This window comes from Sorex fumeus, unplaced genomic scaffold (genome assembly GCF_029834395.1).
Source record: "Sorex fumeus unplaced genomic scaffold, SorFum_2.1 ptg000003l, whole genome shotgun sequence".
NCBI classification, from domain to species: Eukaryota; Metazoa; Chordata; class Mammalia; order Eulipotyphla; family Soricidae; genus Sorex; species Sorex fumeus.
In genome coordinates, this window is record NW_026606060.1 from 17749830 (window position 1) to 17775236 (window position 25407).

General features: G+C 40.3%; 1 protein-coding gene and 1 pseudogene across 1 annotated transcript in view; both read left to right on the forward strand.

The window, feature by feature from the left end:
* Positions 1–25407, forward strand: part of DNAH6 (dynein axonemal heavy chain 6) — a 211933-nt gene that overhangs the window by 77034 nt on the left and 109492 nt on the right. The window contains exons 22-33 of the mRNA XM_056115431.1: positions 1188–1368; positions 4132–4228; positions 6458–6677; positions 8194–8358; positions 8445–8558; positions 11539–11664; positions 11849–12004; positions 12316–12477; positions 17448–17585; positions 20919–21086; positions 23498–23646; positions 25068–25175. Of these exons, the coding sequence (XP_055971406.1) occupies positions 1188–1368; positions 4132–4228; positions 6458–6677; positions 8194–8358; positions 8445–8558; positions 11539–11664; positions 11849–12004; positions 12316–12477; positions 17448–17585; positions 20919–21086; positions 23498–23646; positions 25068–25175 (1784 nt within the window). The remainder of the gene's footprint in view (positions 1–1187; positions 1369–4131; positions 4229–6457; positions 6678–8193; positions 8359–8444; positions 8559–11538; positions 11665–11848; positions 12005–12315; positions 12478–17447; positions 17586–20918; positions 21087–23497; positions 23647–25067; positions 25176–25407) is intronic.
* On the forward strand, positions 2630–2744 carry LOC130029242 (uncharacterized; annotated as a pseudogene).

Consider the following 25407-nt stretch of genomic DNA (forward strand, 5'->3'; position numbering starts at 1 on the left):
TGGGGCAACTGCAGTCTCATGGGAAGGGGGGCAGTACTGGCTCATCCTTCACACCCTACTGAGGTCACGAGTTACACCCCATGAGTGGCTCTCTGGCACAGCCATAACACCAGACACACAGAAACCAATCTCATAATTATAAGACTCTTTTCAGAAATCCAAAATCGTGGCCACGTGACATTATATGATTCTCATAACCAGCTATAGAAAACAAAATATTTCACAATGCCTTTCCAGCAATTCTGATTGTGTGGGGAATTCTAAACAATAATGGTGCATCTTTTGTCGAAATATTGAATGTAATCAATGTAGAGAAGAGTTAAGTAGAAATAATCTGCCTCACAGGCATTTGGAGAAGTGGAGGGGGCGTATACTAGGGTTCTTGGTGGTGAAAAATGAGTACTGGTGAAGGGAAAGGTGTTTGATCATTGTATGACCGAGACTTAAACCTGAAAGCTTAGTAACTTTTCCCACAGTGATTCAATACATAAATATAAAAATTAAAAAATTAAAAAATTAAGGTGGAGTTCATGTCCAATTCAATCAGCTAATCAGTGGCTGAATAAATAGCAGTACTCCTACAAAAAAAAAGAAAGAATTTATTCAACCACTTAAATATCATAATTTAGATGTAAGGTTTAATTGTTAATATGCCCCAAATGTAAGAAAAATATGAATATGTTAAGCTTTCTGACACATGACAATATAATTTAAAATTATTATCATCACCTTTGTATTATTATTTCTGAGAAACAAAATACCTCAGAAAGAAGCACAAAATGTGTAGTTTATTATTCCACTGTTTCTGTGACTTGGGACTTCAGGCATGGCTTTAACTTAATTTCCATTAGTTGTGCAATGGTAGTAAAGAAGTGGATACTACTGATCTCCAAGTTCAACTAAGAAAGGATCCACTTCTAAGCTCACTTAGGAATGTTGACAGAAGCAGTTCCCTTTGTGAGCAAGGCCTTCAATTTCTAGCTGGCTCTCGGCTGAAGGTCATCCTCACTGACTCTGTTCTGCCCACAGTCCTTGCGGGCTTACCAGCATGAAGCCTTGTTTCATGAAGGACCTGTGAGACACTCCCTAAAAGGAAAAAGTTTTGTGAGTCTCCCTGGAATTATTTTCAAGGTAGCTGTATGTTTTCGGTTTGGGGTTTGAATTTTCATGTGTCTATTTTCTCCCAGGAAGAGTGGCTTACTTGCCAGAGAAACTGGCTCTATCTAGAAAGCATTTTCAATGCACCAGATATTCAGAGACAATTACCTGCCGAGGCCAAGATGTTCCTTCAAGTGGATAAATCATGGAAAGAAATCATGAGAAAGGTGAATCGGTTGCCGAATGCCCTCCGAGCAGCTACGCAACCAGGTATGAAGCAGAGGTTTCAAGACCAAAAACTTTGCAACTGTAAAATTTTTCAGCACTTACAAGATTAGAATATCACATCATACATCCAGACCCTTGTTTGGAGTCTGTATTGACAACCAGGAAAATTTGTAGCACATTTGACATTCTTGCTAAGCAACGTGAAGTAAACACCATCTTGTTGTTTGTACTTATCATTATCTCTCAGCTGGTTCATAGCTTTGGCACTTTTGAGAATCTGATGCATTTTTTTCTCTTTCACTAATTTGGGGTGCTTCCAAAGAGTGTATCAATGTACTCACAATTTTAACCCTATAATATGTTTACATTCTGTTTTGAAGCCACACCCAGCAGTGTTCAGGGCTTACTCCTGTTTCTGTGCTCAGGGATCACTCCTGGCGGGGCTCAGAGGACCATATGCAATGTTGGGGATTGAACCCAGGTTGGCTGCATGCAAGGCAGCCTTGCTCCCTCTACCATCTCTCCTTTCATCTTTTCTAAAGATTCATATTGCATTGAAGAGATAGAGATTAGAAATAGTACACAGCTTCCTTATCTAGTTATTTGTTAATGGGCATTTAGGTTGATTTCATGTTTTGGCTGTTGTGAATAATAGGAATGAAATCCTTTCAGATTAGTGTTTTCATATTTTTTTAATATAAGGCACTTGCTTTGCATGTTGCCAACCCAGGCTGAATCCCCAGTGCTACATGTGGTCCTCCAAGCCCCACCAGGAGTGATCCCTGACAGAGACAGGAGTAAGCCCTGAGCACCACCAGGTGTGGCCCCCCAAAAAATCCCAAAAACATATACTTTGAATAAATACCTATAAGTAGTATTGAGGGATCATATCTAATTTCTTTTTTTTAAAAGGACTCTCTATGTCCTTTTGCATAGAGGCTGCCCCAATTTGTGTTCAAAAATTGCATTTTTTAAGATACTATGATATACAATATTGATATAAATCTAATGTTAACATTATTAATATGACATTATTAATATGGATGTTAATCATAACATTAATATTAATCTTTTAGTCATACAAATTACTCCACCACACCCACCAGCCAGGATCCCTCTTCCTCAGTTCCTAGGTCTCTTCTCACACTCTCCTCTGTTTAGCAGATTCAGTTCTGTTGGAAGAGTCTTGGGGTTTAGAATCACTGAACACTGTCTATTCCCTCACTTTGTTTCTTTATACTCCATCACTAGATTTTTGTCTTTCTCCTTCTGACTCATTTCATTTAAGATGACACCCTATAGATCATCGGGTAGGATAATCCTTACCTGTTCCTCTGTTCAGAGGGAAGATAGAACATGACTGGAGTTCTCATGATTCGTGATTAAGGTTCACCACAACCTAATTGCTCCTATCTAATTCTTAATTTAAAACAAAACAAAAAAGAAATCTTGTAGTTCCATCTAAGTAGTAGTGAAATGAGACTTCATCTTTTCTTACAACTGAGTAGTATTCTATTATATGTTTATATACACCATTTTTTTTACCCCCTCATCTGTGGTTTTACACTTGAATTGTTTCCAGATGTTAGCTATTGTACATAGCACTGCACTGAACATAATTGTGCAAATATCTTTTGGGATGAATGTTTCTGTATTTGGGAATAGAAGCCAAGCCAAGGAGTGAGATCACCAAATCATATGGGAACACTATGTTTAATTTTTTAAGGAATGTCTATACTGTTTTCCATAGAGAGTGAACCAGATAACAGTCCCACTACTTGTGAAAAAGGATTTCTTTTTCACCACATTCCTGACGGCACTGGTCATTTCCAGACTATTTTGGTATTTTCTGTTCTCAATGGCATGAAGTGACATTTCATTGTCACTGTTATTTGCGTTTCCCTGAAATGAATGATGCTAAATAATTTTTTAAAATTTATTTTATTTTGCTTTTTTTTGGGTCACACCCGGCGATGCTCACGGGTTACTCGTTACTCCTGGCTCATGCACTCAGGAATTACTCCTGGCGGTGCTCGGGGGACCATATGGGATGCTGGGAATCGAACCTGGGTCGGCCATGTTGGCTGCGTGCAAGGCAAATGCCCGACCCGCTGTGCTATCGCACCAGCCCCGATGCTAAATAATTTTTCATATGCCTTTTGACTATCTGTATATTTTCCTCGAGGAAACATCTCCTTTCCATTTTTATGTGATTTGGGGAGAGTCATTGTTGTTGAATTTTGTGAGTCAGACTGCATGATTTTGTCCTTTCTTAAACTACATAGTATTCTGGTGTGTATATATAACACAACTTCCACATCCTTTCATGCATAGTTGGACCTCTCTATTGTTTCTGTATCTTAGCTGTTGTATTAAGCACTGCAATGATCATAGGTGTGCATATGTCCTTTTGAATTAGTCCTTTTGACATTTCTTATAAAGCAGTTTTGGGAGTGATAAAATTATATTAGTTTTTCTTTATCTGAAGAAGTCTTTATCTCCATCATGTGGAATAATATGATTTAGCAGGATGAAGTATCTTGGCTGAGAACTTTCTCTTTTGGCATTGACAGTATGCCATTAAACTCTTTTATAACACATAGGTTTTTTTCTGGAAATCCAATGAAATCATGATAGAAGTGTATTTGTATGTTACTTTTTATCTTTTTCCTATTAATCTTAAATATTTTTTATAATTATAAAATAAAGCTGAAGATTTGAAAGTGCTATATCTGTTTTACTGTCACTTAAATATTTTATCCAATATTTGTTCACAATCAATTTTACCTGTTTTTCAATTTACAGGACTTCTGGAGACTTTTCAAAATAACAACGCATTACTTGACCAAATCCAAAAGTGTCTAGAGGCACATTTAGAATCAAAAAGAGTCATCTTTCCAAGGTAAGTTTATAAAAACAACCTATGGTATTTTTAAGTAGTTAACATTATGCATTATTTTAATAGGCTGTGCTTAAAATCAAACCATAATTTTAAAACAAGAGAAAACCAAGGAAACCACCACTTCTTGGATCTATCCCAAGAACACAATCACGATCACGATCACGATCATCCTGTTGTTCGTCGATTGCCTCAAGCAGGCACTAGTAACATCTCCTTTGCCCTAGCCCTGAGATTTTAAAAAGTGCCATATTCAAGGTTCTTTCAGGGTTAGGAGAATGAGAGTCATCATTGTTACTGGTATTTGGCATATTGGGTACACCATGGGGAGTTTGCCAGACTCTGCCATGTGGGCAGGTTACATTCGGTAGCCTGCCAGGTTGTCCAAAGTAAGAGTGAGATAATAAGATGTCACGTGGCCACATTTGCGGCTGCACACTTCCAGGAGGTGGGTTTTATAGTCTCTGGGTCTTGGCTGTTGATGGGATTACACGGCACGGGGTGGGGGTGGGGGCGTTGGTGGGTGTGATCCCTGCCTACTGGAAGATGGAGGATCTGGGTGGAGGATGCTCAGCCCCGATCCAAGCAGGTTTGGAGATCTCAGCCCCAGGACCCATATGCTTTAGTCCTCTGCCGGTACCGGCAGCTGAAGACCTCCAGAACCAGCCACAACCATGCTGAGACCACTCTGCACACACATGAAGGTACCGGCAGAGGAACAAAACCATGCAGGTCCCGGGGCTGAGATCTCCAAGCCTGCTTGGATCAGGGCTGAGCATCCTCCACCCAGATCCTCCATCTTCCAGTAGGCAAGGGTCACACCCACCAACGTGCCCCTCGCCCCCCAGTGCCGTGTAATCCCATCAATGGCCAAGACCCAGAGACTATAAAACTGAGCTCCCGGAAGAGAACAACTCCAGGAAGAGAACAGCGCAGAGTCTCCTGCCCCCATGCCTGGCTGTCCTCGCTGGGGTCCCTTGGAGGAGGGAGGGTTGAGTTTCCCTCCCCACCCTGAGCAGAGTTCTGGCAGCTGAAGACCTCTAGACCCAGCCACAACCATGCTGAGACCACTCTCCCAAGAATACAAAAATAGTAATTTCAAAAGATATGTGAACACCTATGTTTATTTGTAGCATTAAATGCAATGGCCAGGAAATGGAAACAGTGCAAATATCCAATGACAGATGGAATAAGAAATTATGCTAATATATCAGAATATTATGCAACTATAAGATGGATGAAATCTTACAATTTGCTGCAACTTGAATGGAACTAGAGGGCATAATGTTGACTAAAATTCATTCCAAGGGAGAATAACAAGTACCCAATAATCTGGAGGGCCTATTATTTTATAGTTTTCTTTTTGTGGTGTCTCTGCCTTTGACTCCACTTCAGAAACTGAATAAATTCTCATCTATTCACTTTTTTGAAGAAGGATGAGAAAAGGATAGGTAGTAGGCCATCTATGAAGGTTTTATAGAACTACTACTAGTAAAACCATTTGACCTGATCTTTTGTTTGGGGAAAACTTATTACATATTCATAGAATCCATCATGTATATATTCACAGAACCAAAAAAGTTTCTGCAGTTACCCATGCACTTATTCAACAAATTATATTTTTTGGTTTGTTTGGGGTTTTTGTTTGTTTGAGGGTGACACCCAGTGATGCTCAGGAATGGTTACTCCTGATTATACACTCAGGGGTTACTCCTGGCTCATGCACTCAGGAATCACTCCTGGCTGTACACAGGGGACCATATAGGACATCAGGGATCAAACCTGGATCAGCTGCATGCAAGGCAGAAGCCTTACCCACCAAACTCTCTCTAGAGGCCACAACAAATTATACTTTTAATATCAGTTATATGTGAAGTTCTGGGATATATTCTAGGGCAGGGGGAAATATAAGGTCTGTTCACTTTAGGACCTCAGAATCAAGTAATACAGACAAGTAAACAAATTAGTATACCAGAACTTCTTTTTTTCATTTTTATGACCACTATCTTTTATGTACCAGGTACTAATTCTAGGTGTTTTGATGCATCTGCACTTATCTTGACAACAATAATACTTAGAGACATGTAGCCTTCCTCAAAATCCAGCACTAGTAGATTGGCACTCCAAGAAACCAGCAGATGGGGAGGCAGATGCTGTTAAGAATTTTCTTTCCTATCTGTAAAAGACTTTGCTTTGATTTCAAATGTACTTTAAGTATTTTCTTTAATCCAGATTTTATTTCTTATCAAATGATGAACTCCTTGAGATTTTGGCCCAGACACGAAATCCTCAAGCTGTACAGCCACACTTAAGGAAATGCTTCGACTCCATTTCAAAGCTTGAATTTGCTGTCATGATTTCTACTGAAGGGAGAATTCCAGGACTTGAAGGAGAACCAGAGAAGGTTTTTACAAATGATATTTTAGCAATGCTGTCACCGGAAGGAGAAAGGGTGAGGTGCCTTTTGTTGACAGTGTTTTATAGGGAAGTTCTGTTACTCTTCTAGTATTCAGACTAAAGGTTCATCATCACTATTAAGGATTCAGTAAATGCTTCTCTATACAGATTCTCCTCAGGTTCAGCAGTTTCAAAGGCACCCCAAAGGCACCCTAAGATTCTTGCTCTCGAAGAGCTCAATATGGGGGCTTAAGCAATAGCATAGCGGGTAGGACATTTGCTTTGCATGCGGCCGACTCAAGTTCGATTCCCAGCATCTCATATGTTCCCCACCCCCCCCCCCCCCCGCCCCAGCACCGCCAGGAGTGATTCCTGAGTGCAGAGCCAGGAGTAACCCTTGAGATTTGCCGGGTGTGACCCAAAAAGCAATAAATAAATAAATAAATAAATAAATAAATAAATAAGGTCAATATCTAGTGGGCATATGGTCAAGAGAATTATTGAAGAGCAGCACAATAAATGTAATGAGAAACTTGTGCTCTGTCTTTCAAACAACACAGAGAGAATTTAAGTCTTATCTTTCTTAACATTTCACAGTTGGAACTAAAGTGGGCTGGTTGAGATTATGAATTCTGAACTCCAGGACATTTAACAGTGCCTGGCATATGGTGAACACCAACCAAGTAAACACATTGTCCCTAAAAACTGTGGGAATTAAGTAACTTCATATAGGAGAATTACACGGGGGGGGGGGAGAGAGAGAGAGAGAGAGAGAGAGAGAGGAAAGAGAAAAAATAAGGAAAATGGACAGGAAACATGGTATAAAGAATATTCTGGAAGTGGGGAGGGAGATGTCAAGGGTCTTAGTCCAATTGTTGCACACAGTGGTCTATATGGGAATGGCAAGAGCTCATAAACATTTCTCTAGTCCCAAAGAAAAATTTGCTCACTAGTAGAGAAGAGAAATGGGGAGGACCAAGACTTACATTCAAGGAAAGCCTGGAATGTAAAGGGAGGTTAGAAGAACAGGCTCAGGAAAGCAAGGCAAAATGGATAGTCAGGTCACTGAACATCTAAGAAAAAAGTATGAAAGCCTAAAAATGTTGTCCCTGACAATTGAAGATATTGGCAATCTTAGAACAAATGTAGGGGCTGGAGCGATAGCACAGCGGGTAGGGTGTTTGCCTTGCATACGGTCGACCTGGGTTCGATTCCCACTATCCCATATGGTCCCCAGAGCACTGCCAGGAGTGATTCCTGAGTGCAAAGTCAGGAGTGACCTCTGAGCATTGCTGGGTGTGACCCAAAAAGAAAAAAGAAGAAAAAACAGATGCAGAAGGGTGATTGGTGCCAAAAATAAGAGAGTGGCTAGTAAGATAAGAAAATTAATTCATGTAGTATGTGTAGATGCCTCTTTCAGGGAATTGGCAGCACAGGTAAGAGAGATGTATAGTTGGACTATCAGCTATCAGTAGAAAGTTGACCATTTTGGTAGGCTTCAGTACGGAGTACAAGTCTAAGGCTACAAGTCCCACAGAAGCCATGTTATCGCTGCTCTCATGATCTTCTAGGTTAGCTTGGGGAAAGGCCTGAAAGCCAGGGGCAACGTGGAGGAGTGGCTCGGTAAAGTGGAGGAAGCTATGTTCACGTCTCTGCGCCGCCTGAGCAAGGCTGCCATCGCCGACTACCAGGGGAAACCGAGGACAGAGTGGGTGGTTGCTGGCCACCCCTCTCAGGTGACTTACACTCTCTAATTCTTATCCTGGAGCCCTCTCTTTTTTGGTTATTGTGTCTCATACTTAAAGAAGATATTTCCACGCAGGTGGTCCTGACTGTTTCCCAAATCATGTGGTGCCGCGATTTGACTGAGTGCTTGGAAATAGAAGATGCTAATCATCTAGAAACCCTGGAACATTTTGAAAAAATAAACTTTGAGGTTGGTTATTTAACAAGGCAACAACACATTGTTGTGAAAAAATGGTATTTGTGATGTTTATTGGTCTGATTGCAAATTCACTGTATTCCAGTGTTTGATGCTCTGATATGACTTATCAAGCTTTGGGGTAAAAGTTTAGCTCTCACTAAAAGTGCTGATGTATACAAGTTTTCTTAAGGATGCTGCCAGGCATTTTTACATTATTTATGTGAATCCTTATAAAATAGAAAGAAAAACATTCAAGATGAAAATCTTAGTGTTATAATGATTTGTAACATTTAAAAAGAAATGATAGTAACTGGGATCTGGATATATCTCAGAAGTTTATTCAATCCAGAAGAAATTTTTTCCCCGCCATTTCTGGTTTTAGGTTCTTTGGTTATTTTAAGGTATCTCAGTCAGGTATCAGTAAAACAACAGGTTTTCATCTTAATGCTACTCTATGAAAAATTTTAACCTACAGTTGCAAAATTCCATCTTATTGCTATATCTAATCCTTAACTCAGAGTTCAATTCTACATCCAAACAACATTGTATTTTTAAAGAATTGCCCTCAATTGCCCTCAAAACAGGAAATAGAGCAGAAACCGTTTTTGAAATAAGGAGAAAAGAAAAACCTCTCATGAAGTTCCTCAATATAATTTCATCTCTAAAATTTACACAGTGGAGTACTATGTAGCTGTTAGAAAAGATGAAGTCATGAAATTTACATACAAGTGGTACTACATGGAAAGTATCATGTTAAGCTAAATGAGTCAGAAAGAGAGGAATAGACATAGAAAGATTGCATTCATCTGGGGAACATAAAGTAACAAAATAGAAGACTAACACCCAAGAATGGCCGAGATTAGTAGCAGGAATTTTGCTCCATGGCTTGGAGGCCAGCCACACATGCTAGGGGAAAAGGGAGCTCAGATAGAGAAGAGAGCACCAAATAAAGGGTGATGGGAGGATCCTCCCAGGATGGGAGGAGCATGCTGAAAGTAGACTATAGACCAAACATGATTGCCACTCAATGCCTCTTTTGCAAACCACAATGTCTAAAAGGAGAGAGAGAACAGAGGGGAATGCCCTGCCACAGAGGCAGGGTGGGATGGGGGGATGGGGGGTGGGAGGGATACTGGGATTCTTGGTGGTAGGAAATGGGCACTGGTGGAGGGATGGGTATTTGATCATTGTATAATTGAAACCCAAGCACAAAACTTTGTAAGTCTACAACTGTACCTCATGGTGTCTCACTAATAAAAATTTTTTAAAACATTACTAGTGACAGGGGTGGGGGTGGGGACTCAGTAAAGAATGTCCTGTTTGCTTCAAGGTCACTAGTACATGACCAGGATCAAAGTGAAAATTCAACGCAGGGACTTGCTCTTCAAGTCCGTGCTCTCCCTTGAACCATTATCTCACTTGCTTATCTCGATGTCTCTTTGCTTGCTTCTTTCCACTCTGGAAAAGCCTGTGTTTACTCTCAAACGTGTACTTCTCCCTTCCCCTGCCCCCCACATCTTTCTAAATAAATCTGAAAAATACGTATCTTGCTTCACAAGGAAGGAAGGAAGGAAGGAAGGAAGGAAGGAAGGAAGGAAGGAAGGAAGGGAGGGAGGGAGGGAGGGAGGGAGGGAGGGAGGGAAGGAAGGAAGGGGAAAGGGAGGGAGGACGGAAGGAAGGAAGGGAGGGAGGGAGGGAGGGAGGAGGGTGGGAGGGAGGGAGGGAGGGAGGGAGGGAGGAAGGAAGGAAGGAAGGAAGGAAGGAAGGAAGGAAGGAAGGAAGAAAGGAGAGAAGGAGGGAGGGAGGGAGGGAGGGAGGGAGGGAGGGAGAAAGGAGGGAGGGAGGGAGAAAAGGGAGGGAACGAAGGAAGGAAGTGGGAAGGAGGGAAGGAGGGAAGGAGGGAGGAAGGGAGGGAGAGAGGGAAGGAGGAAGGGAGGGAGGGAGGGAGGAAAAATAAAATTCAACGCAGCAATTCAGAGACAATACTCTTCTCAGAAAAATATTTAGCTGTTCAAGCGAAATTCAAAAGTTCAGTCTAAAACAAGAAAAAATTCTTTTCACGAATTATTAACTTGGTTTAAATGTTTAGCTTTTCTAATTCTCTAAGGAAAAACTACCCCAGAAAATGAAGTGCTGACTTAATTGCATTTAATTTTTTGTTTGTTTTTGGGCGGTCACACCCAGCTGTGCTCAAGAGTTACTTTTGGCTTTCCAGGGATCACTCCTGGCAGAGCTCAGGGAACCATAGATGGTTCAGGCGATCAAACCTGTATTGGCCACATGCAGACAAGTGCCTCTCCTGCTCTCCTATCTCTCTTATGTTTAATTTTTAAGAACCATCTTCTGGAGACTTCAGCACTTGGTAGCCCCCAGGCAGATGTCTCCTCAAGTCTCCTTTTCCCCCATGTCATACTTACATGGCTGCCAACAAGTCGCCTTCTCTGACCATGTTTCCTCTCATGTAAATGGGGTCAAGATAGTATGTACTAGGGCCGGAGCAACAGCACAGCAGAAAGGACATATGCCTAGCACATAACTGACTCAGTTTCAATCCCTAGCATCCAATATGGCCCTCTGATCCCCACCAGGAGTGAGCCCTGAGCACCTCTAGGTGTAGCCCAAAAGCCAAGAGCCATATATATAGTGTATATATAATATATAATACACACATTATATACATATACATATATATGTATATATATGTGTATTATATATTATATATACATGTACATATACATATATATGTATATATATGTGTATTATATATTATATATACATGTACATATATAGTATATACTTTATAGAAATCTTGTAGGAATTAGTTAGTTCAATTTGTGTCCCATGGTTCATAGAATTATATATGTTCTAAAATACTTGGATCATTTGGGCAAATGCCTACTCCAAATTTGATAGTAAAAAGATACACACACACACACACACACACACACACAAGCATATTTGGGGAAATAAATGTCTTTTTTTTTATTTGTAGAGATTAAATGCCCTTGCTGGATTAGTTCGAGGCAGTCTTCCTAGATTACATAGAAACATCATAACTGCTTTAATTACTATTGATGTACATGCAAGAGACATAGTCACTGAACTTATTCATGACAAGGTAACTGTTTCATTTAAGTCAAATTATTATTTCTTTCTTAAGTTTGTTCTTTAGATGGTGGTGGGATTGATGTTGGAATGTTTAATGCCTGTAACAAATGCATCATGAACAACTTGTAAATAATGGTGTTTAAATACAGTGGGGAAAAATTGTTCATCAAATATATCAATTTTATTACATATAGGTAGAAGAAGTCGACTCCTTTGGCTGGCAGAGACAACTACGCTATTATTGGGATATAGACCTAGATAATTGTGTGGCTAGAATGGCACTCTCTCAGTATACATATGGTTATGAATATTTGGGTGCATGCCCAAGATTAGTTATTACTCCTCTCACAGTAAGTTACTCATCACTTCAATTAATGTCAACACAAGACTCTTTCTTTTTACTTTTACTTAAAATAGTCTTGGAAAGTTTTATCTAACATTAACTCTTTTTTTTTTCTAACATTAACTCTTGAAAGGATTGTGATCATTTGTGAAGAAGAGATTCACATTCTTTAATCATGTGCCTGGATATTTGTGTGTATTCAATTTCTAGAATATCTTTCATAGAAAACAGTTACCCCTTCCTCTGACTATGGAAAGGAAAGAACTAAGGCATCTGTAGCTAATGTCAGTTCTCTTTGTAATGACTGAATTCCTTTAGGACCGCTGCTACCTTTGTCTCATGGGAGCTTTGCAGCTTGACCTGGGAGGCGCACCAGCTGGTCCTGCAGGCACAGGGAAAACCGAGACAACCAAAGACCTGGCAAAAGCTCTTGCTATCCAGTGTGTGGTCTTCAATTGCTCTGATGGTTTGGACTACAAGGTACAACCCTAGCTTCTGAACACTAATGTCAATAAGAGTGTTGTGTGGCTTTCTTTACTTACACCATGATGCTAAAAAAAAAGAGAGAATGGGTCGAGGCCGGTTAAAATGAAGAAAAGGCAACACAAAGGTAGTCTGAGTGATCCAGGTAAGGACCAAGACCAGGGGACCAGGGGAGGATGTATCAAATGGCGATAAAATTAAAAATCTGGGCACCGGGATGATAGTACAGTAGATAAGGTGCTTGCTTTGCATGTAGCCAACCTCGATTTGATCCCCAGCACCACTTATGGTCCCCCAAACCCCTCCAAGAGTGATCCTTGAGCAGAGAGCCAGGAGTAAACCCTAATCTCTGATGGATTTGGGTTCTCAAAATTTTTTTTTATCTTATTATGTCTGTAAGTTTAAAACAAAAATATTTTTTACTTACATTATAAAAAAATTTTAAATAGAATAGCAGCAAAATTTAGAAACTAAGACTACATTTATAATAAGAAATGAGCAATTCAAAGTTGTGTATTGAAGATGAAATATATAGCAGAGAAATCATGGTAAGACTTTTCACTACAGTGGTTACAAGGCGTTTGGTCACTGGACCCTTTATACCTTATAGGGACTGCCAAAAATATCTTGTTCCTATATGTAAGATGTATTTGTTGACATTTGCCATGTTTGAAATTATAATTGTTACATTTATCTATTTATGTTTTGTTTGATTTGGGGCCACCCCCAGTAGTGGTCAGGGCTTACTCTTGACACTGCATTCAAGAATCACTCCTGGCAGACCGAGGGACCAAACCCGGGTCAGCCACATGCCAGGCAAATGCCTACCTGCTGTACTATCTTGCTGGCCCCCAAACTGTTAAATTTTAAATCTTCTTTGAAATACCACTAAAAAATTTCTTACATATTAACACAAAGAGATTTTTATGAAGAAAATAACTACTTTCCTGAACAAAAATATTTAGAAAGAATAATAGCATTGACTAATTTTAAAACTCTCTAATGTTTATTATACTAGAAGCCAGCCAGATGTTAAATGTGTACTTTCGTTTCCAGTTAGCATGTTATCTTACTTGAAGTACCAGAAAAGAAATATAGTCTTAAATAAATATAAACTCTAAAGTCAGGGCACTATATTTCAAGACTTTTTATAGATAATTTTCAATGTTCTTCCTTAAAGTTATGTTAAAACTTCACAAGAAGCAGTTTCACAAGATATAGAAACTGAAGCCATATGAAGAACTTTTTCTCCTGAGAGAATGGGAATAAATAAGGCAAATGACATTGTGATATTATAAAATCACTTTCAGAGTCAGAGATAGTACAACTGGGAGGGCACTGGCCTCACACACAGCACACCCGGGTTCATTCCTAGTACCCCATAGAGTCCCCCAAGCCCTACTATCAATGATCTTGGGAGTGCAGAATGAGGAGTAAGCCCTGGGCATAACCGGGTGTGGCCCCCAAATAAAGAAACAAACCAATCAAAAATCACTTTCACCTTGCAAGTCCACTGAAAGAAATTCTCACCTTGCAAGTATCCCCAGGGGACTGCTTGAGAGCTGCTGTTTTAGCATCAAATTTTAGCCCTAATTTGAAAACTGAGACGCCTTTAATACGTCTCGACCCTCACCTTTCGAATGTCAGGACCCACATGAGGCCATAAGTGTGAGGGCCACATAAAATAAATTTCCTTATAATGCTGATCCATAAATACTTGCTAGCTATGTTACATACCTATGACCTGCGGTTGTATACACATTGCTCAGGGAAAAGGGGCCACAAGTGGAAAAGTTTAAGAATCCGTGGCTTAGAGGATCTTCAGAAAAAGAGAAAGGCCACCCAGTCAAACACTCTGCAGGAGCACAAATTCTCATTAGGGGAAGAAGGTGCTCAGCTATCCCCACCTCAGTCAAGAAATAGCTACATGTGGGCGAATTCAAGCTGCACAGAAAGATCCAAAGTAAAATAAATAATGCCATCCTGAGAGAATAACGGCAAGTGAACAGTTTAGACTACACAAAAAAATTTTAAAAACAACACAAAGAGAAGTCAAGAGAAAATAGAACAATTTCGTGGATCAGACCCTGGCAGCTCAGGTTTTGATAAAGATGCTCAAACTTACTAGTAATGAGGAGGATGTGGTGAGATGCCATTTCTCTAGACAGATATTATTTCTTAGTTTTGTTTGTAAAGAAGCTTAGAAGCATTGGTAGTCCAGTGATAAGTGAGCACATTTAGTACCCAGTTCTGTTCTCAAATATTCCCTAATAAAAGTAACTGGAGCTGACACAAGGTTTAGGAAATGTATAAAATGATCCTGAAATATCTTGTTTTCACTCAATGCAAAACAATGTTCGAAATAACTATGATCTAATTAGTAAGAAGCAGAATCTTCCATTGGTCAAAAATGGGACAATGTGAGAGAATAATAATAATAGTTAAATAGATTAAAGACTTCATTTTACACAAAAATTCATTATGTCCATGGAAGACCCCTGGAACTCAAATTTATTATCCTGAAAGTGGATGGGGAAGGCGGAAAGTATTTTTTCACCTTTCCTTTAGTTTCTGGGTAATAATAGAATTAATGAGGATGATTTTGTTAGGGAAGAATTGCTGGGCTGGGGCGATAGCACAGTGGTACAGCATTTGCCTTGCACGCGGCCAACCCAGGTTCGATTTCCAGCATCCCATATGGTCTCCCGACCACCGCCAGGAGTAATTTCTGAGTGCATAGTCCGGAGCTACCCCTGGCTCCAAGCACCACCAGGTATGGGTAGTTTGCCACACACACACACACACGCACCCCGCCCCCACACTTCACCCCCGCCCCCACCAAAAAAAAAATGAAAAACAAAACTAAGGGTCTGAATTGATAGTACAGTGAGCACTTGCCTTTCACGCAGCCAAACCAGGTTCAATCCCTGCTGTACTATAAGGTCCCCCGAGCACCACCAGAAGTGATTACTGAGTAACCCCTGAGCATTGTGGGGTGTGGCCCCCAAAGCAAACACAAACAAAAAACGAAAGCCAAAAAAATCCAAGTGCAATGTTTAAAACCTGAGTCTTAATTGAAGCAAACCAACAAGGTCAATTTTAGGGCTATTGTGGAAAATTGAACATGTACTAATACCACAGGATGGTAAGGACTTATTTAGATGTCTTGCAACCTCAAAAAGTGGTAAAGTATTTTTAAAACAGTAAGATCTTGGTAATGTTTAAGCTGAGTGCTCTGTATCATCTTTCATCTCTTGTGCATGATTAAACTTTTTCAGAAAAACAGTTTGGACGATTCTCAAAAAATTAGAAATTGAGATCCCATTTGACCCAGCAATACCACTCCTGGGAATATATCCCAGACAGGCAAAAAAGTATAGTGAAGTCACATCTGCACTTGTTTGTTCATTGCAACACTGTTTACAATAGCCAGAATCTGGAAAAAAACCTGAGTGCCCAAGAACAGATGACTGGTTAAAGAAACTTTGGTACATCTACACAATGGAGTACTATGTAGCTGTTAGAAAAGATGAAGTCATGAAATTTACTTTCAAGTGGTACTACATGCAAAGTATCATGTTAAGCGAAATGAGTCAGAAAGAAAGGAATGGACATAGAAAGATTGCATTCACCTGGGGAACATAAAGTAACAAAATAGGAGACTAACACCCAAGAATAGCCGAGATAAGTACCAGGAGGTTTACTCCATGGCTTTGAGGCCAGCCGCGCATGCTGGGGGGAAAAGGGAGCTCAGAGAAGAGAGCACCAAATAAAGGGTGTTGGGAGGATCCTCCCAGGATGGGAGAAGCATGCTGAAAGCAGACTATAGACCGAACATGATTGCCACTCAATGCCTCTCTTGCAAACCACAGCATTCAATAGGAGAAAGAGAACAAAAGCGAATGCCCTGCCACAGAGGCAGGGTGGGATGGGGAGGTGGGGGGGGGGGGTGGGAAGGATACTGGAATAATTGGTGGTGGAGAATGGGCACTGGTGGAGGGATGGGTACTCAATCATTTATAATTGAAACCCAAGCACAAAAATTTCTAAGTCTACAACTGTACCTCCTGGTGTTTCACTAATAAAAAGTAAATAAATAAATAAATAAATAAATAAAATAGAATAAAATTTTCCAGAAAACAAAAAATTTTAGTATAAAGTTCCAAAATTTAAATGGTAGAAATAAATGACATAGATGTTATTGCTTGCTGGTGGGGTCCAGAGGTGCGAGATAGCCCTGCACTGCTGTCAGCTGTCAGTCATCCTTTGGAATATGGTTCTCCCTGCACCTTCATCTCAGACTCTCAGACTCCAGAACTATGCAACGATAAATTAATAAATGATGGTGTTTGAAGCCATCCAGATTGTGTTTTTTTCTAATAGCAGCCCTGGGATGCTAACATACAGACCAAACCTGCTTCATTGAGCCGCTCTCTAAAATTTCCTATAATAAACCTGCCTACTATTCTTTCTGGCTGGAGTGATAGCACAGCGGGTAGGGCATTTGCCTTGCATGTGGCTGACCAGGGTTCGATTGCTCCATTCCTCAGAGATCCTGGCAAGCTACCGAGAGTATCCTGCCTGCACAGCAGAGCCTGGCAAGCTACCCATGGCATATTCGATATGCCAAAAACAAAAACAAGTCTCACAATGGAGACAATACTGGTGCCCACTCGAGCAAATCGATGAACAACAGGACAATGCTACTGTCCTTTTGCTGATGGTTTGTGCAGTGAGTCCTGTTGGATAAAGAGGCGTTCCACTCTGTTTCTGAAACCAATGATAAGTCAATTTCAAAAAGTGAAATAAAAAAAGTGCTGAATTCTGTCAGAGCCCCGTACTTGCATAAAACTGTCGCTTAATTGTGGATATTCCCCTCTTTAAAAAAAATAATCTCAGAATTGAACTTTTTAAGGGGTTCTATCTACTCTGCAGTACAAAACTAACTAGTAGTGTTTAAATTTCAGATGATGGGACGCTTCTTCAGTGGTCTGGCACAATCGGGGGCCTGGTGCTGCTTTGATGAATTTAATCGCATTGATATTGAAGTTCTGTCAGTCATCGCCCAGCAGCTCATCACTATCAGGAATGCCAAAGCCGCCAAGGTACTATACCAGGCAGTTGTCCTGGGGGCGGGGGGGGGGGGGGCAGCATTTTTTAAGTTTGCAATGAATTTGCAATGTTAGGAAGGACAATACTAAATCTAGCCTGTCTATCCCATGTTTCCTGTGGAACTGGTGAGTCATACACACAGTAGGACTTAGAGAAATTCATTTCTCACTTAAGCAACACAGGGAAATAGCTATGAAACTGTGTTGGGAACTGGAACAGAGAGAGAGAGAGAGATGGGAAACTCAGTCCTTGCATGCAAGGAATCCTCTCTCTCTAGCTCTCGCTCTCTCTCCTCTCACTCTGTCTCTCTCTCTCCTCTCTCCCCTTCCTCTCCTCCCTCTCTCCTCTTTTTCTCCTCTCTCTCTCATATATCATATCCTCTCTTCTCCATCTTCTCTTCATCTTTTTTGTTTTGATGGTGGCTGATAAGTTTCCTAATGCTGCTTCTTATAGATTCCATTGTCTCTCATTGGCTCCAGGCTCAGCCTACAGCTAATGGGAAAAACCAGAGAGAAGTTCTGGGGAGAACAAGAGGAACCTGGTTCTCAAAATCTCACTGGGCTATAAAACCAAATAGATACTAAAGTGATCCCATTGCTTAAGATTTGTTTTAGTCCCCACTTGCAAGTTTGGGGTAAGGAATTGGTATTTGGAAGGTGATGGCAGGGAACCAGAGAACCCCGTCCCAACCATGGTATATATGTAGTTATGAGACAAAGGATAAAGTAATGTTCAGCCTGTACAAGATAAGATTATCTCCAGTTGCTAATAGTCCCTACCCTGCCTCTGGAATGCCCCTCATAGTAATTAATTAATTACTAATAATTAGTAAGTAGTAATTAATTACTGCTAATTTGATAACTAACTGCCACAGGTCTCCAGATTTCCTCAGGACCTTGGCATAAGGGGAATAGCAAAGGGGGACAATGAATACAGCTCTAGATTTAAGAACAGAGATCATTCTTTTTTTTTTAATTTAGATTTTTATTAGTGAAACACCATGAGGTACAGTTGTAGATTTACAATTTTTGGTGCTTGGGTTTCAGTTATACAATGATCAAATACCCATCCCTCCACCAGTGCCCATTCTCCACCACCACTGATACCAGTATCCCTCCCACCTCCTGTCCCCCCCATCCCACCCTGCATCTGTGGCAGGGCATTCCCCCTTGTTCTCTCTCTCCTTTTGGGTGCTGTGGTTTGCAAAAGAGGCATTGAGTGGAAATCATGTTTGGTCTATAGTCTACTCTCAGCACGCATCTCCCATGCCGGGAGGATCCTCCCAACACCCTTTATTTGGTCCTCCCTTCTCTATCTGAGCTGCCTTTTCCCCCAGCATGTGCAGCTGGCCTCCAAGCCATGGAGTAAACCTCCTGGTACTTAAAACCTGGTACTCGAACAGAGATTATTCTTATTGAAAGGTCCCTACTATGTTAAATATTTAGCATCATTGTTAAATATTTTATTTCACACCTGTGTAAAATAATTTTTAAAGCAGAAGTTGGATTTCAGTGAGCTGCTAAATTGTGCAACTCACACTGTACTTTCATCATACTTATATCACTATACCTATATGAAGTAAGACGATGGCATTTTCCCAAGGTACAGGGGTGGTAAATGTTCAGAGTTAAATTACTTCTGAGGTAAGAGATATGGAGACGTGTGCACATGCCTTAGCTGTGTAAGGCTTTGGGCTCAATCCCCAGAATCACAAAATAACATTCTGGGGACATCAGAGAACCAAGATACATACCTAATTCTCTATGACCCTAAAAGTCTGAGCTGCTTCAACTACATACTCCAACTCCAACATACTTCAGCTACATATGGCTTCAGCCACACATTACTGCCCTCCTCTTTTCTACATACTCCAGGGAAGAATGTGTTAAATGCAGGGAACTCCAGATATGGCAACATTCATGATGCAATATCCCTTTCCTGAGCAATTAGCTGAGATCAAAGCGTGGGTAATAAGGTAGACAGGCACAGAAAATGAACACAGACTGAAGCATTTCCAACTGGAGGACAACCACATGAGGTGAAAGGAAGGGAGGAGGTCATCTGGAGGTAACTGAGGCTCATACTCACTTTGGGCACTGACCATGTAGGTGGCTGACATAGAGCATATACCTGGGAATAAACAAAGAGACTAAAGCACAAAAGTTTGTATTTGAAGAATGCAAACAAGCACGTGTAGTAGCAGAACTGGTGTCTGGTTGTATTGTCCTTTAACTTCTCATGGCTCCGGAGCATCTCAGCTCCATCCTGGTCTGTCCCTCTCTGCCCCCATTACGTCTGTTAATGGTGAGCCAACTAGAAATCTAGAATTCCTTTTTATTCTTCCTGTTACTGTCAACTTCCCTCCATAAGCTATTTCCAAGTACTTTTCATTTTATCTGTTGGGTGTCTCCCTCTAGCAATAACTCCCTAATTCGGGCTCTTATCACTTCTAATGATTCCTTACTGGGCCCCTTATTTGTAATTAGTTCAACTTCTTCACTGTCATTTTTGATTCTGTCACTCTTACAACAATGCTTTTCCCCATTCAAGAAACATAATCTAAATTCCTTAACCTAGCATGCAAAATTCTGACCCATGAACTCTGGCCTGACTTACATGTTGCCTTTAGCGAAAGGAATAAGCGATCATTGTTTGAAGTACCATTTCTTCTTCCTGCTCCCTTGAACTCATACGGTTATCTACATGAAATCCTCCATCCTTCAGGTCTCAAACTCATTTTTCTAATGCTAGGGCATTGCTCCCAATAGGTTTCACACACTCCTCCACTGTTGAACAGTTAAGGTCATGCTTTCCAGATACTACTTCATATAGTAAAACAAGGAGCTTCCTGAGAGCTCAGGAAAAGTTTCTTTTGCCTTTTGGCCTCACTAACTCATCATCTCATCTGAATGGACTCTCAGCACATGTTTACTTTTCAGTGAAAGAAGGGATAGTTCCAACAATAGTAACAGTGGGTCCTCAACCATCCAAAGACTAAGATCAGTTAGAATTCCTTAGCAAATACAAAAAAAAGTAGTGGAAGAGAAAGCTTAATGGCCCTTACTGTGCCAGAGATCATTGCAGTCTTGCTGACTGCGGGACTGGGCCAGGAAATGGATAATTTGGGCAAGGCAGGACCAGGTAAGCAGAGTGGGAAATCCTGAGCCCAGTGGACAGAATCAGGAAAAATACTTCCTGATGTCCCACCCCAGGATTCACCTGTCATCTTTTAAAACATGACACAAGTTCTGCACTGAGGTCCCATGGGAAAGGATCACAGATGTCGGCAGAAGCGTTCATGTATACTTTCTCTCTCCTTTAAACAGCTCTCCAGGTTTATGTTTGAAGGGCGGGAAATAAAGTTGGTTATGACTTGTGCTGCGTTCATCACAATGAATCCTGGATATGCAGGCAGAACGGAATTACCGGATAATTTGAAATCCCTTTTTAGACCCTTTGCCATGATGGTTCCAAATTATGCCTTAATTGCAGAGGTGAGCCTCACAGTGCAACCCAAAATGTCAACTTGTTTCTTTTATTTACCATCTGATTCTATTGGGGTAGAAAGTACCTTCCTGGCTGCTGCCTTGAAAAGGCTAAACATTAATGTTTGCTAAATGTAGACATAACTTTTATCACTTAGATTGTTTTAGTATATCTGTGTCCATTTGTGTATGTGTTTGTAACTGTTATATCCCTAATGCTGAGTGGTATGTGAAATATAGTAGGCCCCTATAGAGGAATGAATCAATTATTTTAATTAGACAATATATTAGAGATTATCAGCTCATCTCTAGGAATTAAAATGTATGGATTTGTTATGAAAAAATATTACCACTCATCTATTTTTTTTCTAACGGGAGGACAGGACAGGACAGGACTAAATTCAAGGGATATTGAACATAAGCAATACTAATTGCAATGGAGGGTGAGGATTAGCCTGGATGTCTGCAGTTGAAAAGTAGTTAGTTATTACATTTGCCCTTTATATAGCTAATAATATATTTAATTTGGTTTAAGCCCAAGGAACTGTTTTTTTTTCTTTCATACTAGCTGAGAACCAGTGCTTTTAAATTTTGCATATACTTTTTGTTACTTTTGCTAAGGTCTACTTATAAGTAATAAACTGCATAAGTCACAAAGTATAACTTCGTAGGTTTGTACACAGGTGTTTGTGTGATCATTAATGTTCACATATAGGATAATTTCATGTCTCAAAAAAAATGTAGCATACTCAGTTCTGCATTTCACAGCAAGGTACAATACCCCTTTTAGAATGAAATTTCTCAGAAAGCAACACTTATTCCCATGAGTAATAAAGTTCTTCGATAGCACTGTAGCACTGTCCTCCCGTTGTTCATCGATTTGCTCAAGCGGGCACCAGTAATGTCTCCATTGTGAGACTTGTTACTGTGTTTGGCATATCGAATACACCACAGGGAGCCTGCCAGGCTCTACCAGGCTCTCCCATGCGGGCATGATACTCTTGGTAGTTTGCTGGGCTCTTCAAGAGGGACGGAAGAATTGAACCCGGGTTGGCTGCATGCAAGCCAAATGCCCTACCCCGCACAGCGGAAGTTCTATAATAATAGGACTATTTAAAAGATGTTTAGATTTTAATGTTTCATATTCTGTATATAAATCATACTTTAAAATATTCTATATGGAATAAAAAGGAGAATAAAGTAGGCCTACCTTTAGAAAAATAACTTTTATCAGTATAATGCTGATGCTGTTTGGGCAGGGACAATAAATGACTTGTTCATTGTCTAACACTGTAAGCAAGAAAAGCCTGGAAGAACTCATTCCAAATTTTGTTCACATTTCATGCTTCACCTATTTTTATATCACTCAAGTAACTATAGAAATTAAAAAGTCCAATCAGAACTATTCCTATTATCACAGAATAAATGGCCAGGGTCTGTTTTTTGTGAATATTTTTCCCAATTTTTATTAAGGCACCATGATTCACAATGCTGTTAATGATAGTTCCATGCATACAGTGTTCCAGCTTCCCTATCAGAGTGTCCACTTCACCCCCCAATAAATATTATTATTCCTCTGCGACATGCAGCACTGTGCTAATGGACAGTTGGTAGGACAATGAACAAAAGACATCAGTCAGAAATCTCTGCAGCATTCCAAATCTTGAGTTAGAAACCAGTTGCTGTGATTCCAGAAGATTATGACTTAGAGCAGAGGTTCCCAAGTTTATTTGGCCTACAAAAAAAAAAGACACTTGGCATACCCTTGGGAATGTCTTTGTAAGCAAACGACAAAAAGTTTCCCCCTCACAATTCATTGAAGTCCCCTCAGGATATTGCAGCATCTCCCAGGGGCAACGTTGCTGAGTTTAGGAAAGACTAGATTAGAGGAAGTTTTCAATGACCACTGTCCCCTGTCCACCTCCATTATTGTTATTGATATATTTGAAAAGGCCGTATAAACTTGTCAGAAGCAAAGTAGCTATATAGACTGCAAATCTTTGTCATCATAACCATGGAGCCAAAAGAAGCACCTAATATCACTCACCCTGACAGAGGGGAAATGCTCAATTTTTGCATTTGTACTGACTCATAACTCCATACAACCTCTGTAATATACATACTTCCAAGTAATGGACTGTTGGTTCTTGAGTGAGATATCACCTCAGCCATATCACTGTCTCTGGGAAGGAAGTAGAATCTGTTCTCCAGCATCCCCATTAATTACTCACCTACTACATTTTTGTGTCGCAAATTACTTTTTCACTTCACTTCATTCTTTATATTTCTTTGTTGAAGCAACGTAACAATGTTGAGAGATGTAATGCTTCAAGCTGTGACTTTATTGGTACCATGTCAATGTGTTATTTTCAATATTAGATCAAATCTCATACATAATACATTATGCTTTTCTCTCCTAGGTAATTCTATATTCTGAAGGATTTGAATCCAGTAAAATATTAGCAAGAAAAATGACTCAGATGTATAAGCTCTGCAGTGAACAGCTCTCTCAACAGGATCACTATGACTTTGGCATGAGAGCTGTCAAGTCTGTGCTGGTCATGGCCGGGTAAGAAGCCAAAATAGCCAAGAGTGGGGATCAAGTTCACTAAGTGAAAAACATACAGATGGTTCTTAAGTGACATATATGTGATAAGTGAATGTTAGCTGCTGCTGTTGCCCAAGCCACAATGTATGGGGTGTCTGTCTTCCTCTCAGGACAGTTCTTCACAAGCCCAACATGGTCACTGCCAAGCTGAGTCTTAAAAAAAATTTGCCCAAACTCCATTTCTTCTGAACTCATTCCATGTACTGGTTGTTAATATACAGAAGCCTTTACTAGTACAAGATAAGCTACTTAAACAATACATTGTGTATATACAGTGAAGTTATCAGTTATTAAGAGAAACTTCAGGGTTTTTTATTTCATTTTCAGTTAAGGTTTATGTTCTAGTTTTCTCCTCTGTCTTTACAGTATGGTTCTAGACTGGGGCTCTTTCTAGTTTCTAATAAGCAAGAGTCTTTTCTTTTTGTAATCCCCAGCTTCTAGCTTAGTTATATCTTAAAACTCCTACCTCTAGGATCCCCGACTTGTCCAGAATCTCTGAGGAAATTTCTTTTCTGATCTTTCAACTGACTGCCTCAGACTCTGACATCAGAGCCCCTTCTACCTGGATCCTGTGTCTCTTGCTTCACCCAACAGGCCACATCCTTTATTTTCAGTTATTGTCTTCATTTCCCAAATTCTCCTCATTACAGGATTGTCATTTAAGACTAGGGTTGCTAAGGAGTTCAGATACACCTACACTCAACAAACACTAGTGCAGCCCAGTGAGTGAGACAAACACCTGAACATTCATCTAGGGTATGATGTGGAGAAAACAATTAAGGGACTGTGACAAGATTCACTAGGGAGGGGCTGGAGTGATAGCACAGCAGGTAGGGCGTTTGCCTTGCACGAGGCCAACCTGGGTTTGATTCGCAGGTTGGTCCCATATGGTCCTCCAAGCACTGCCAGGAGTAATTCCTGAATGCAGATCCAGGAGTAATGCCTGAGCATCACCAGGTGTGACACAAAAAGAAAAAAAATAAGATTCACTAGGCAAACTTTCCAGAAGAGGGAATAAAATGGACTTGTTAATAAAAGAGCAAAGCAGGACATTCTGGGTCAAGAGGAAAAAAATGAATCATCAAGATGCATTCAGGGAAGTCTAAATTCATGTTAAAGTCTGGATCTAATAGACAGAGGACACCAAGAGGGGTGGTGTTGAGAAAATGCCTTTGACTTTCTCCTCAAGTCTAGCCAGCCAGGGTCTGACTTATTCATGAGCTCTGATGGGGCTGGTTGTAATATATGCAAGGATATTACCTAGCAGGAATCTGCAGAGAGGTGCCTGTTTTTGTAAGCAGAAACCCTGATCCACAAATCTTGAAAATAATGTTTAATATTCTGTTCTCCTGAGATCATCTGAATTATTTCTTTGAGTTTAGGTCTTTAAAGAGAGAGCACCCAGACTTAAGTGAAGACGTGGTGTTGATAAGAGCTTTGCGAGACTCCAACTTGCCAAAATTTCTAACAGATGATGCTGTTCTGTTCAGGTAATTTTCTTTTTTTAGCTTCCTTCCTTCCTTCCTTCCTTCCTTCCTTCCTTCCTTCCTTCCTTCATTTTTTGGGTCACATCCAGATGTACTCAGGGATTATTCCTGACTCTGCACTCAGGTATCACTCCTGACCCCAGGATACTATATGCAAGCTGGAGAGATAGTATGGGGAGGGAGGTGCTTGCTTGCATCATATGTAGCCTACTCCATTTTGATCACTAGCACAGCC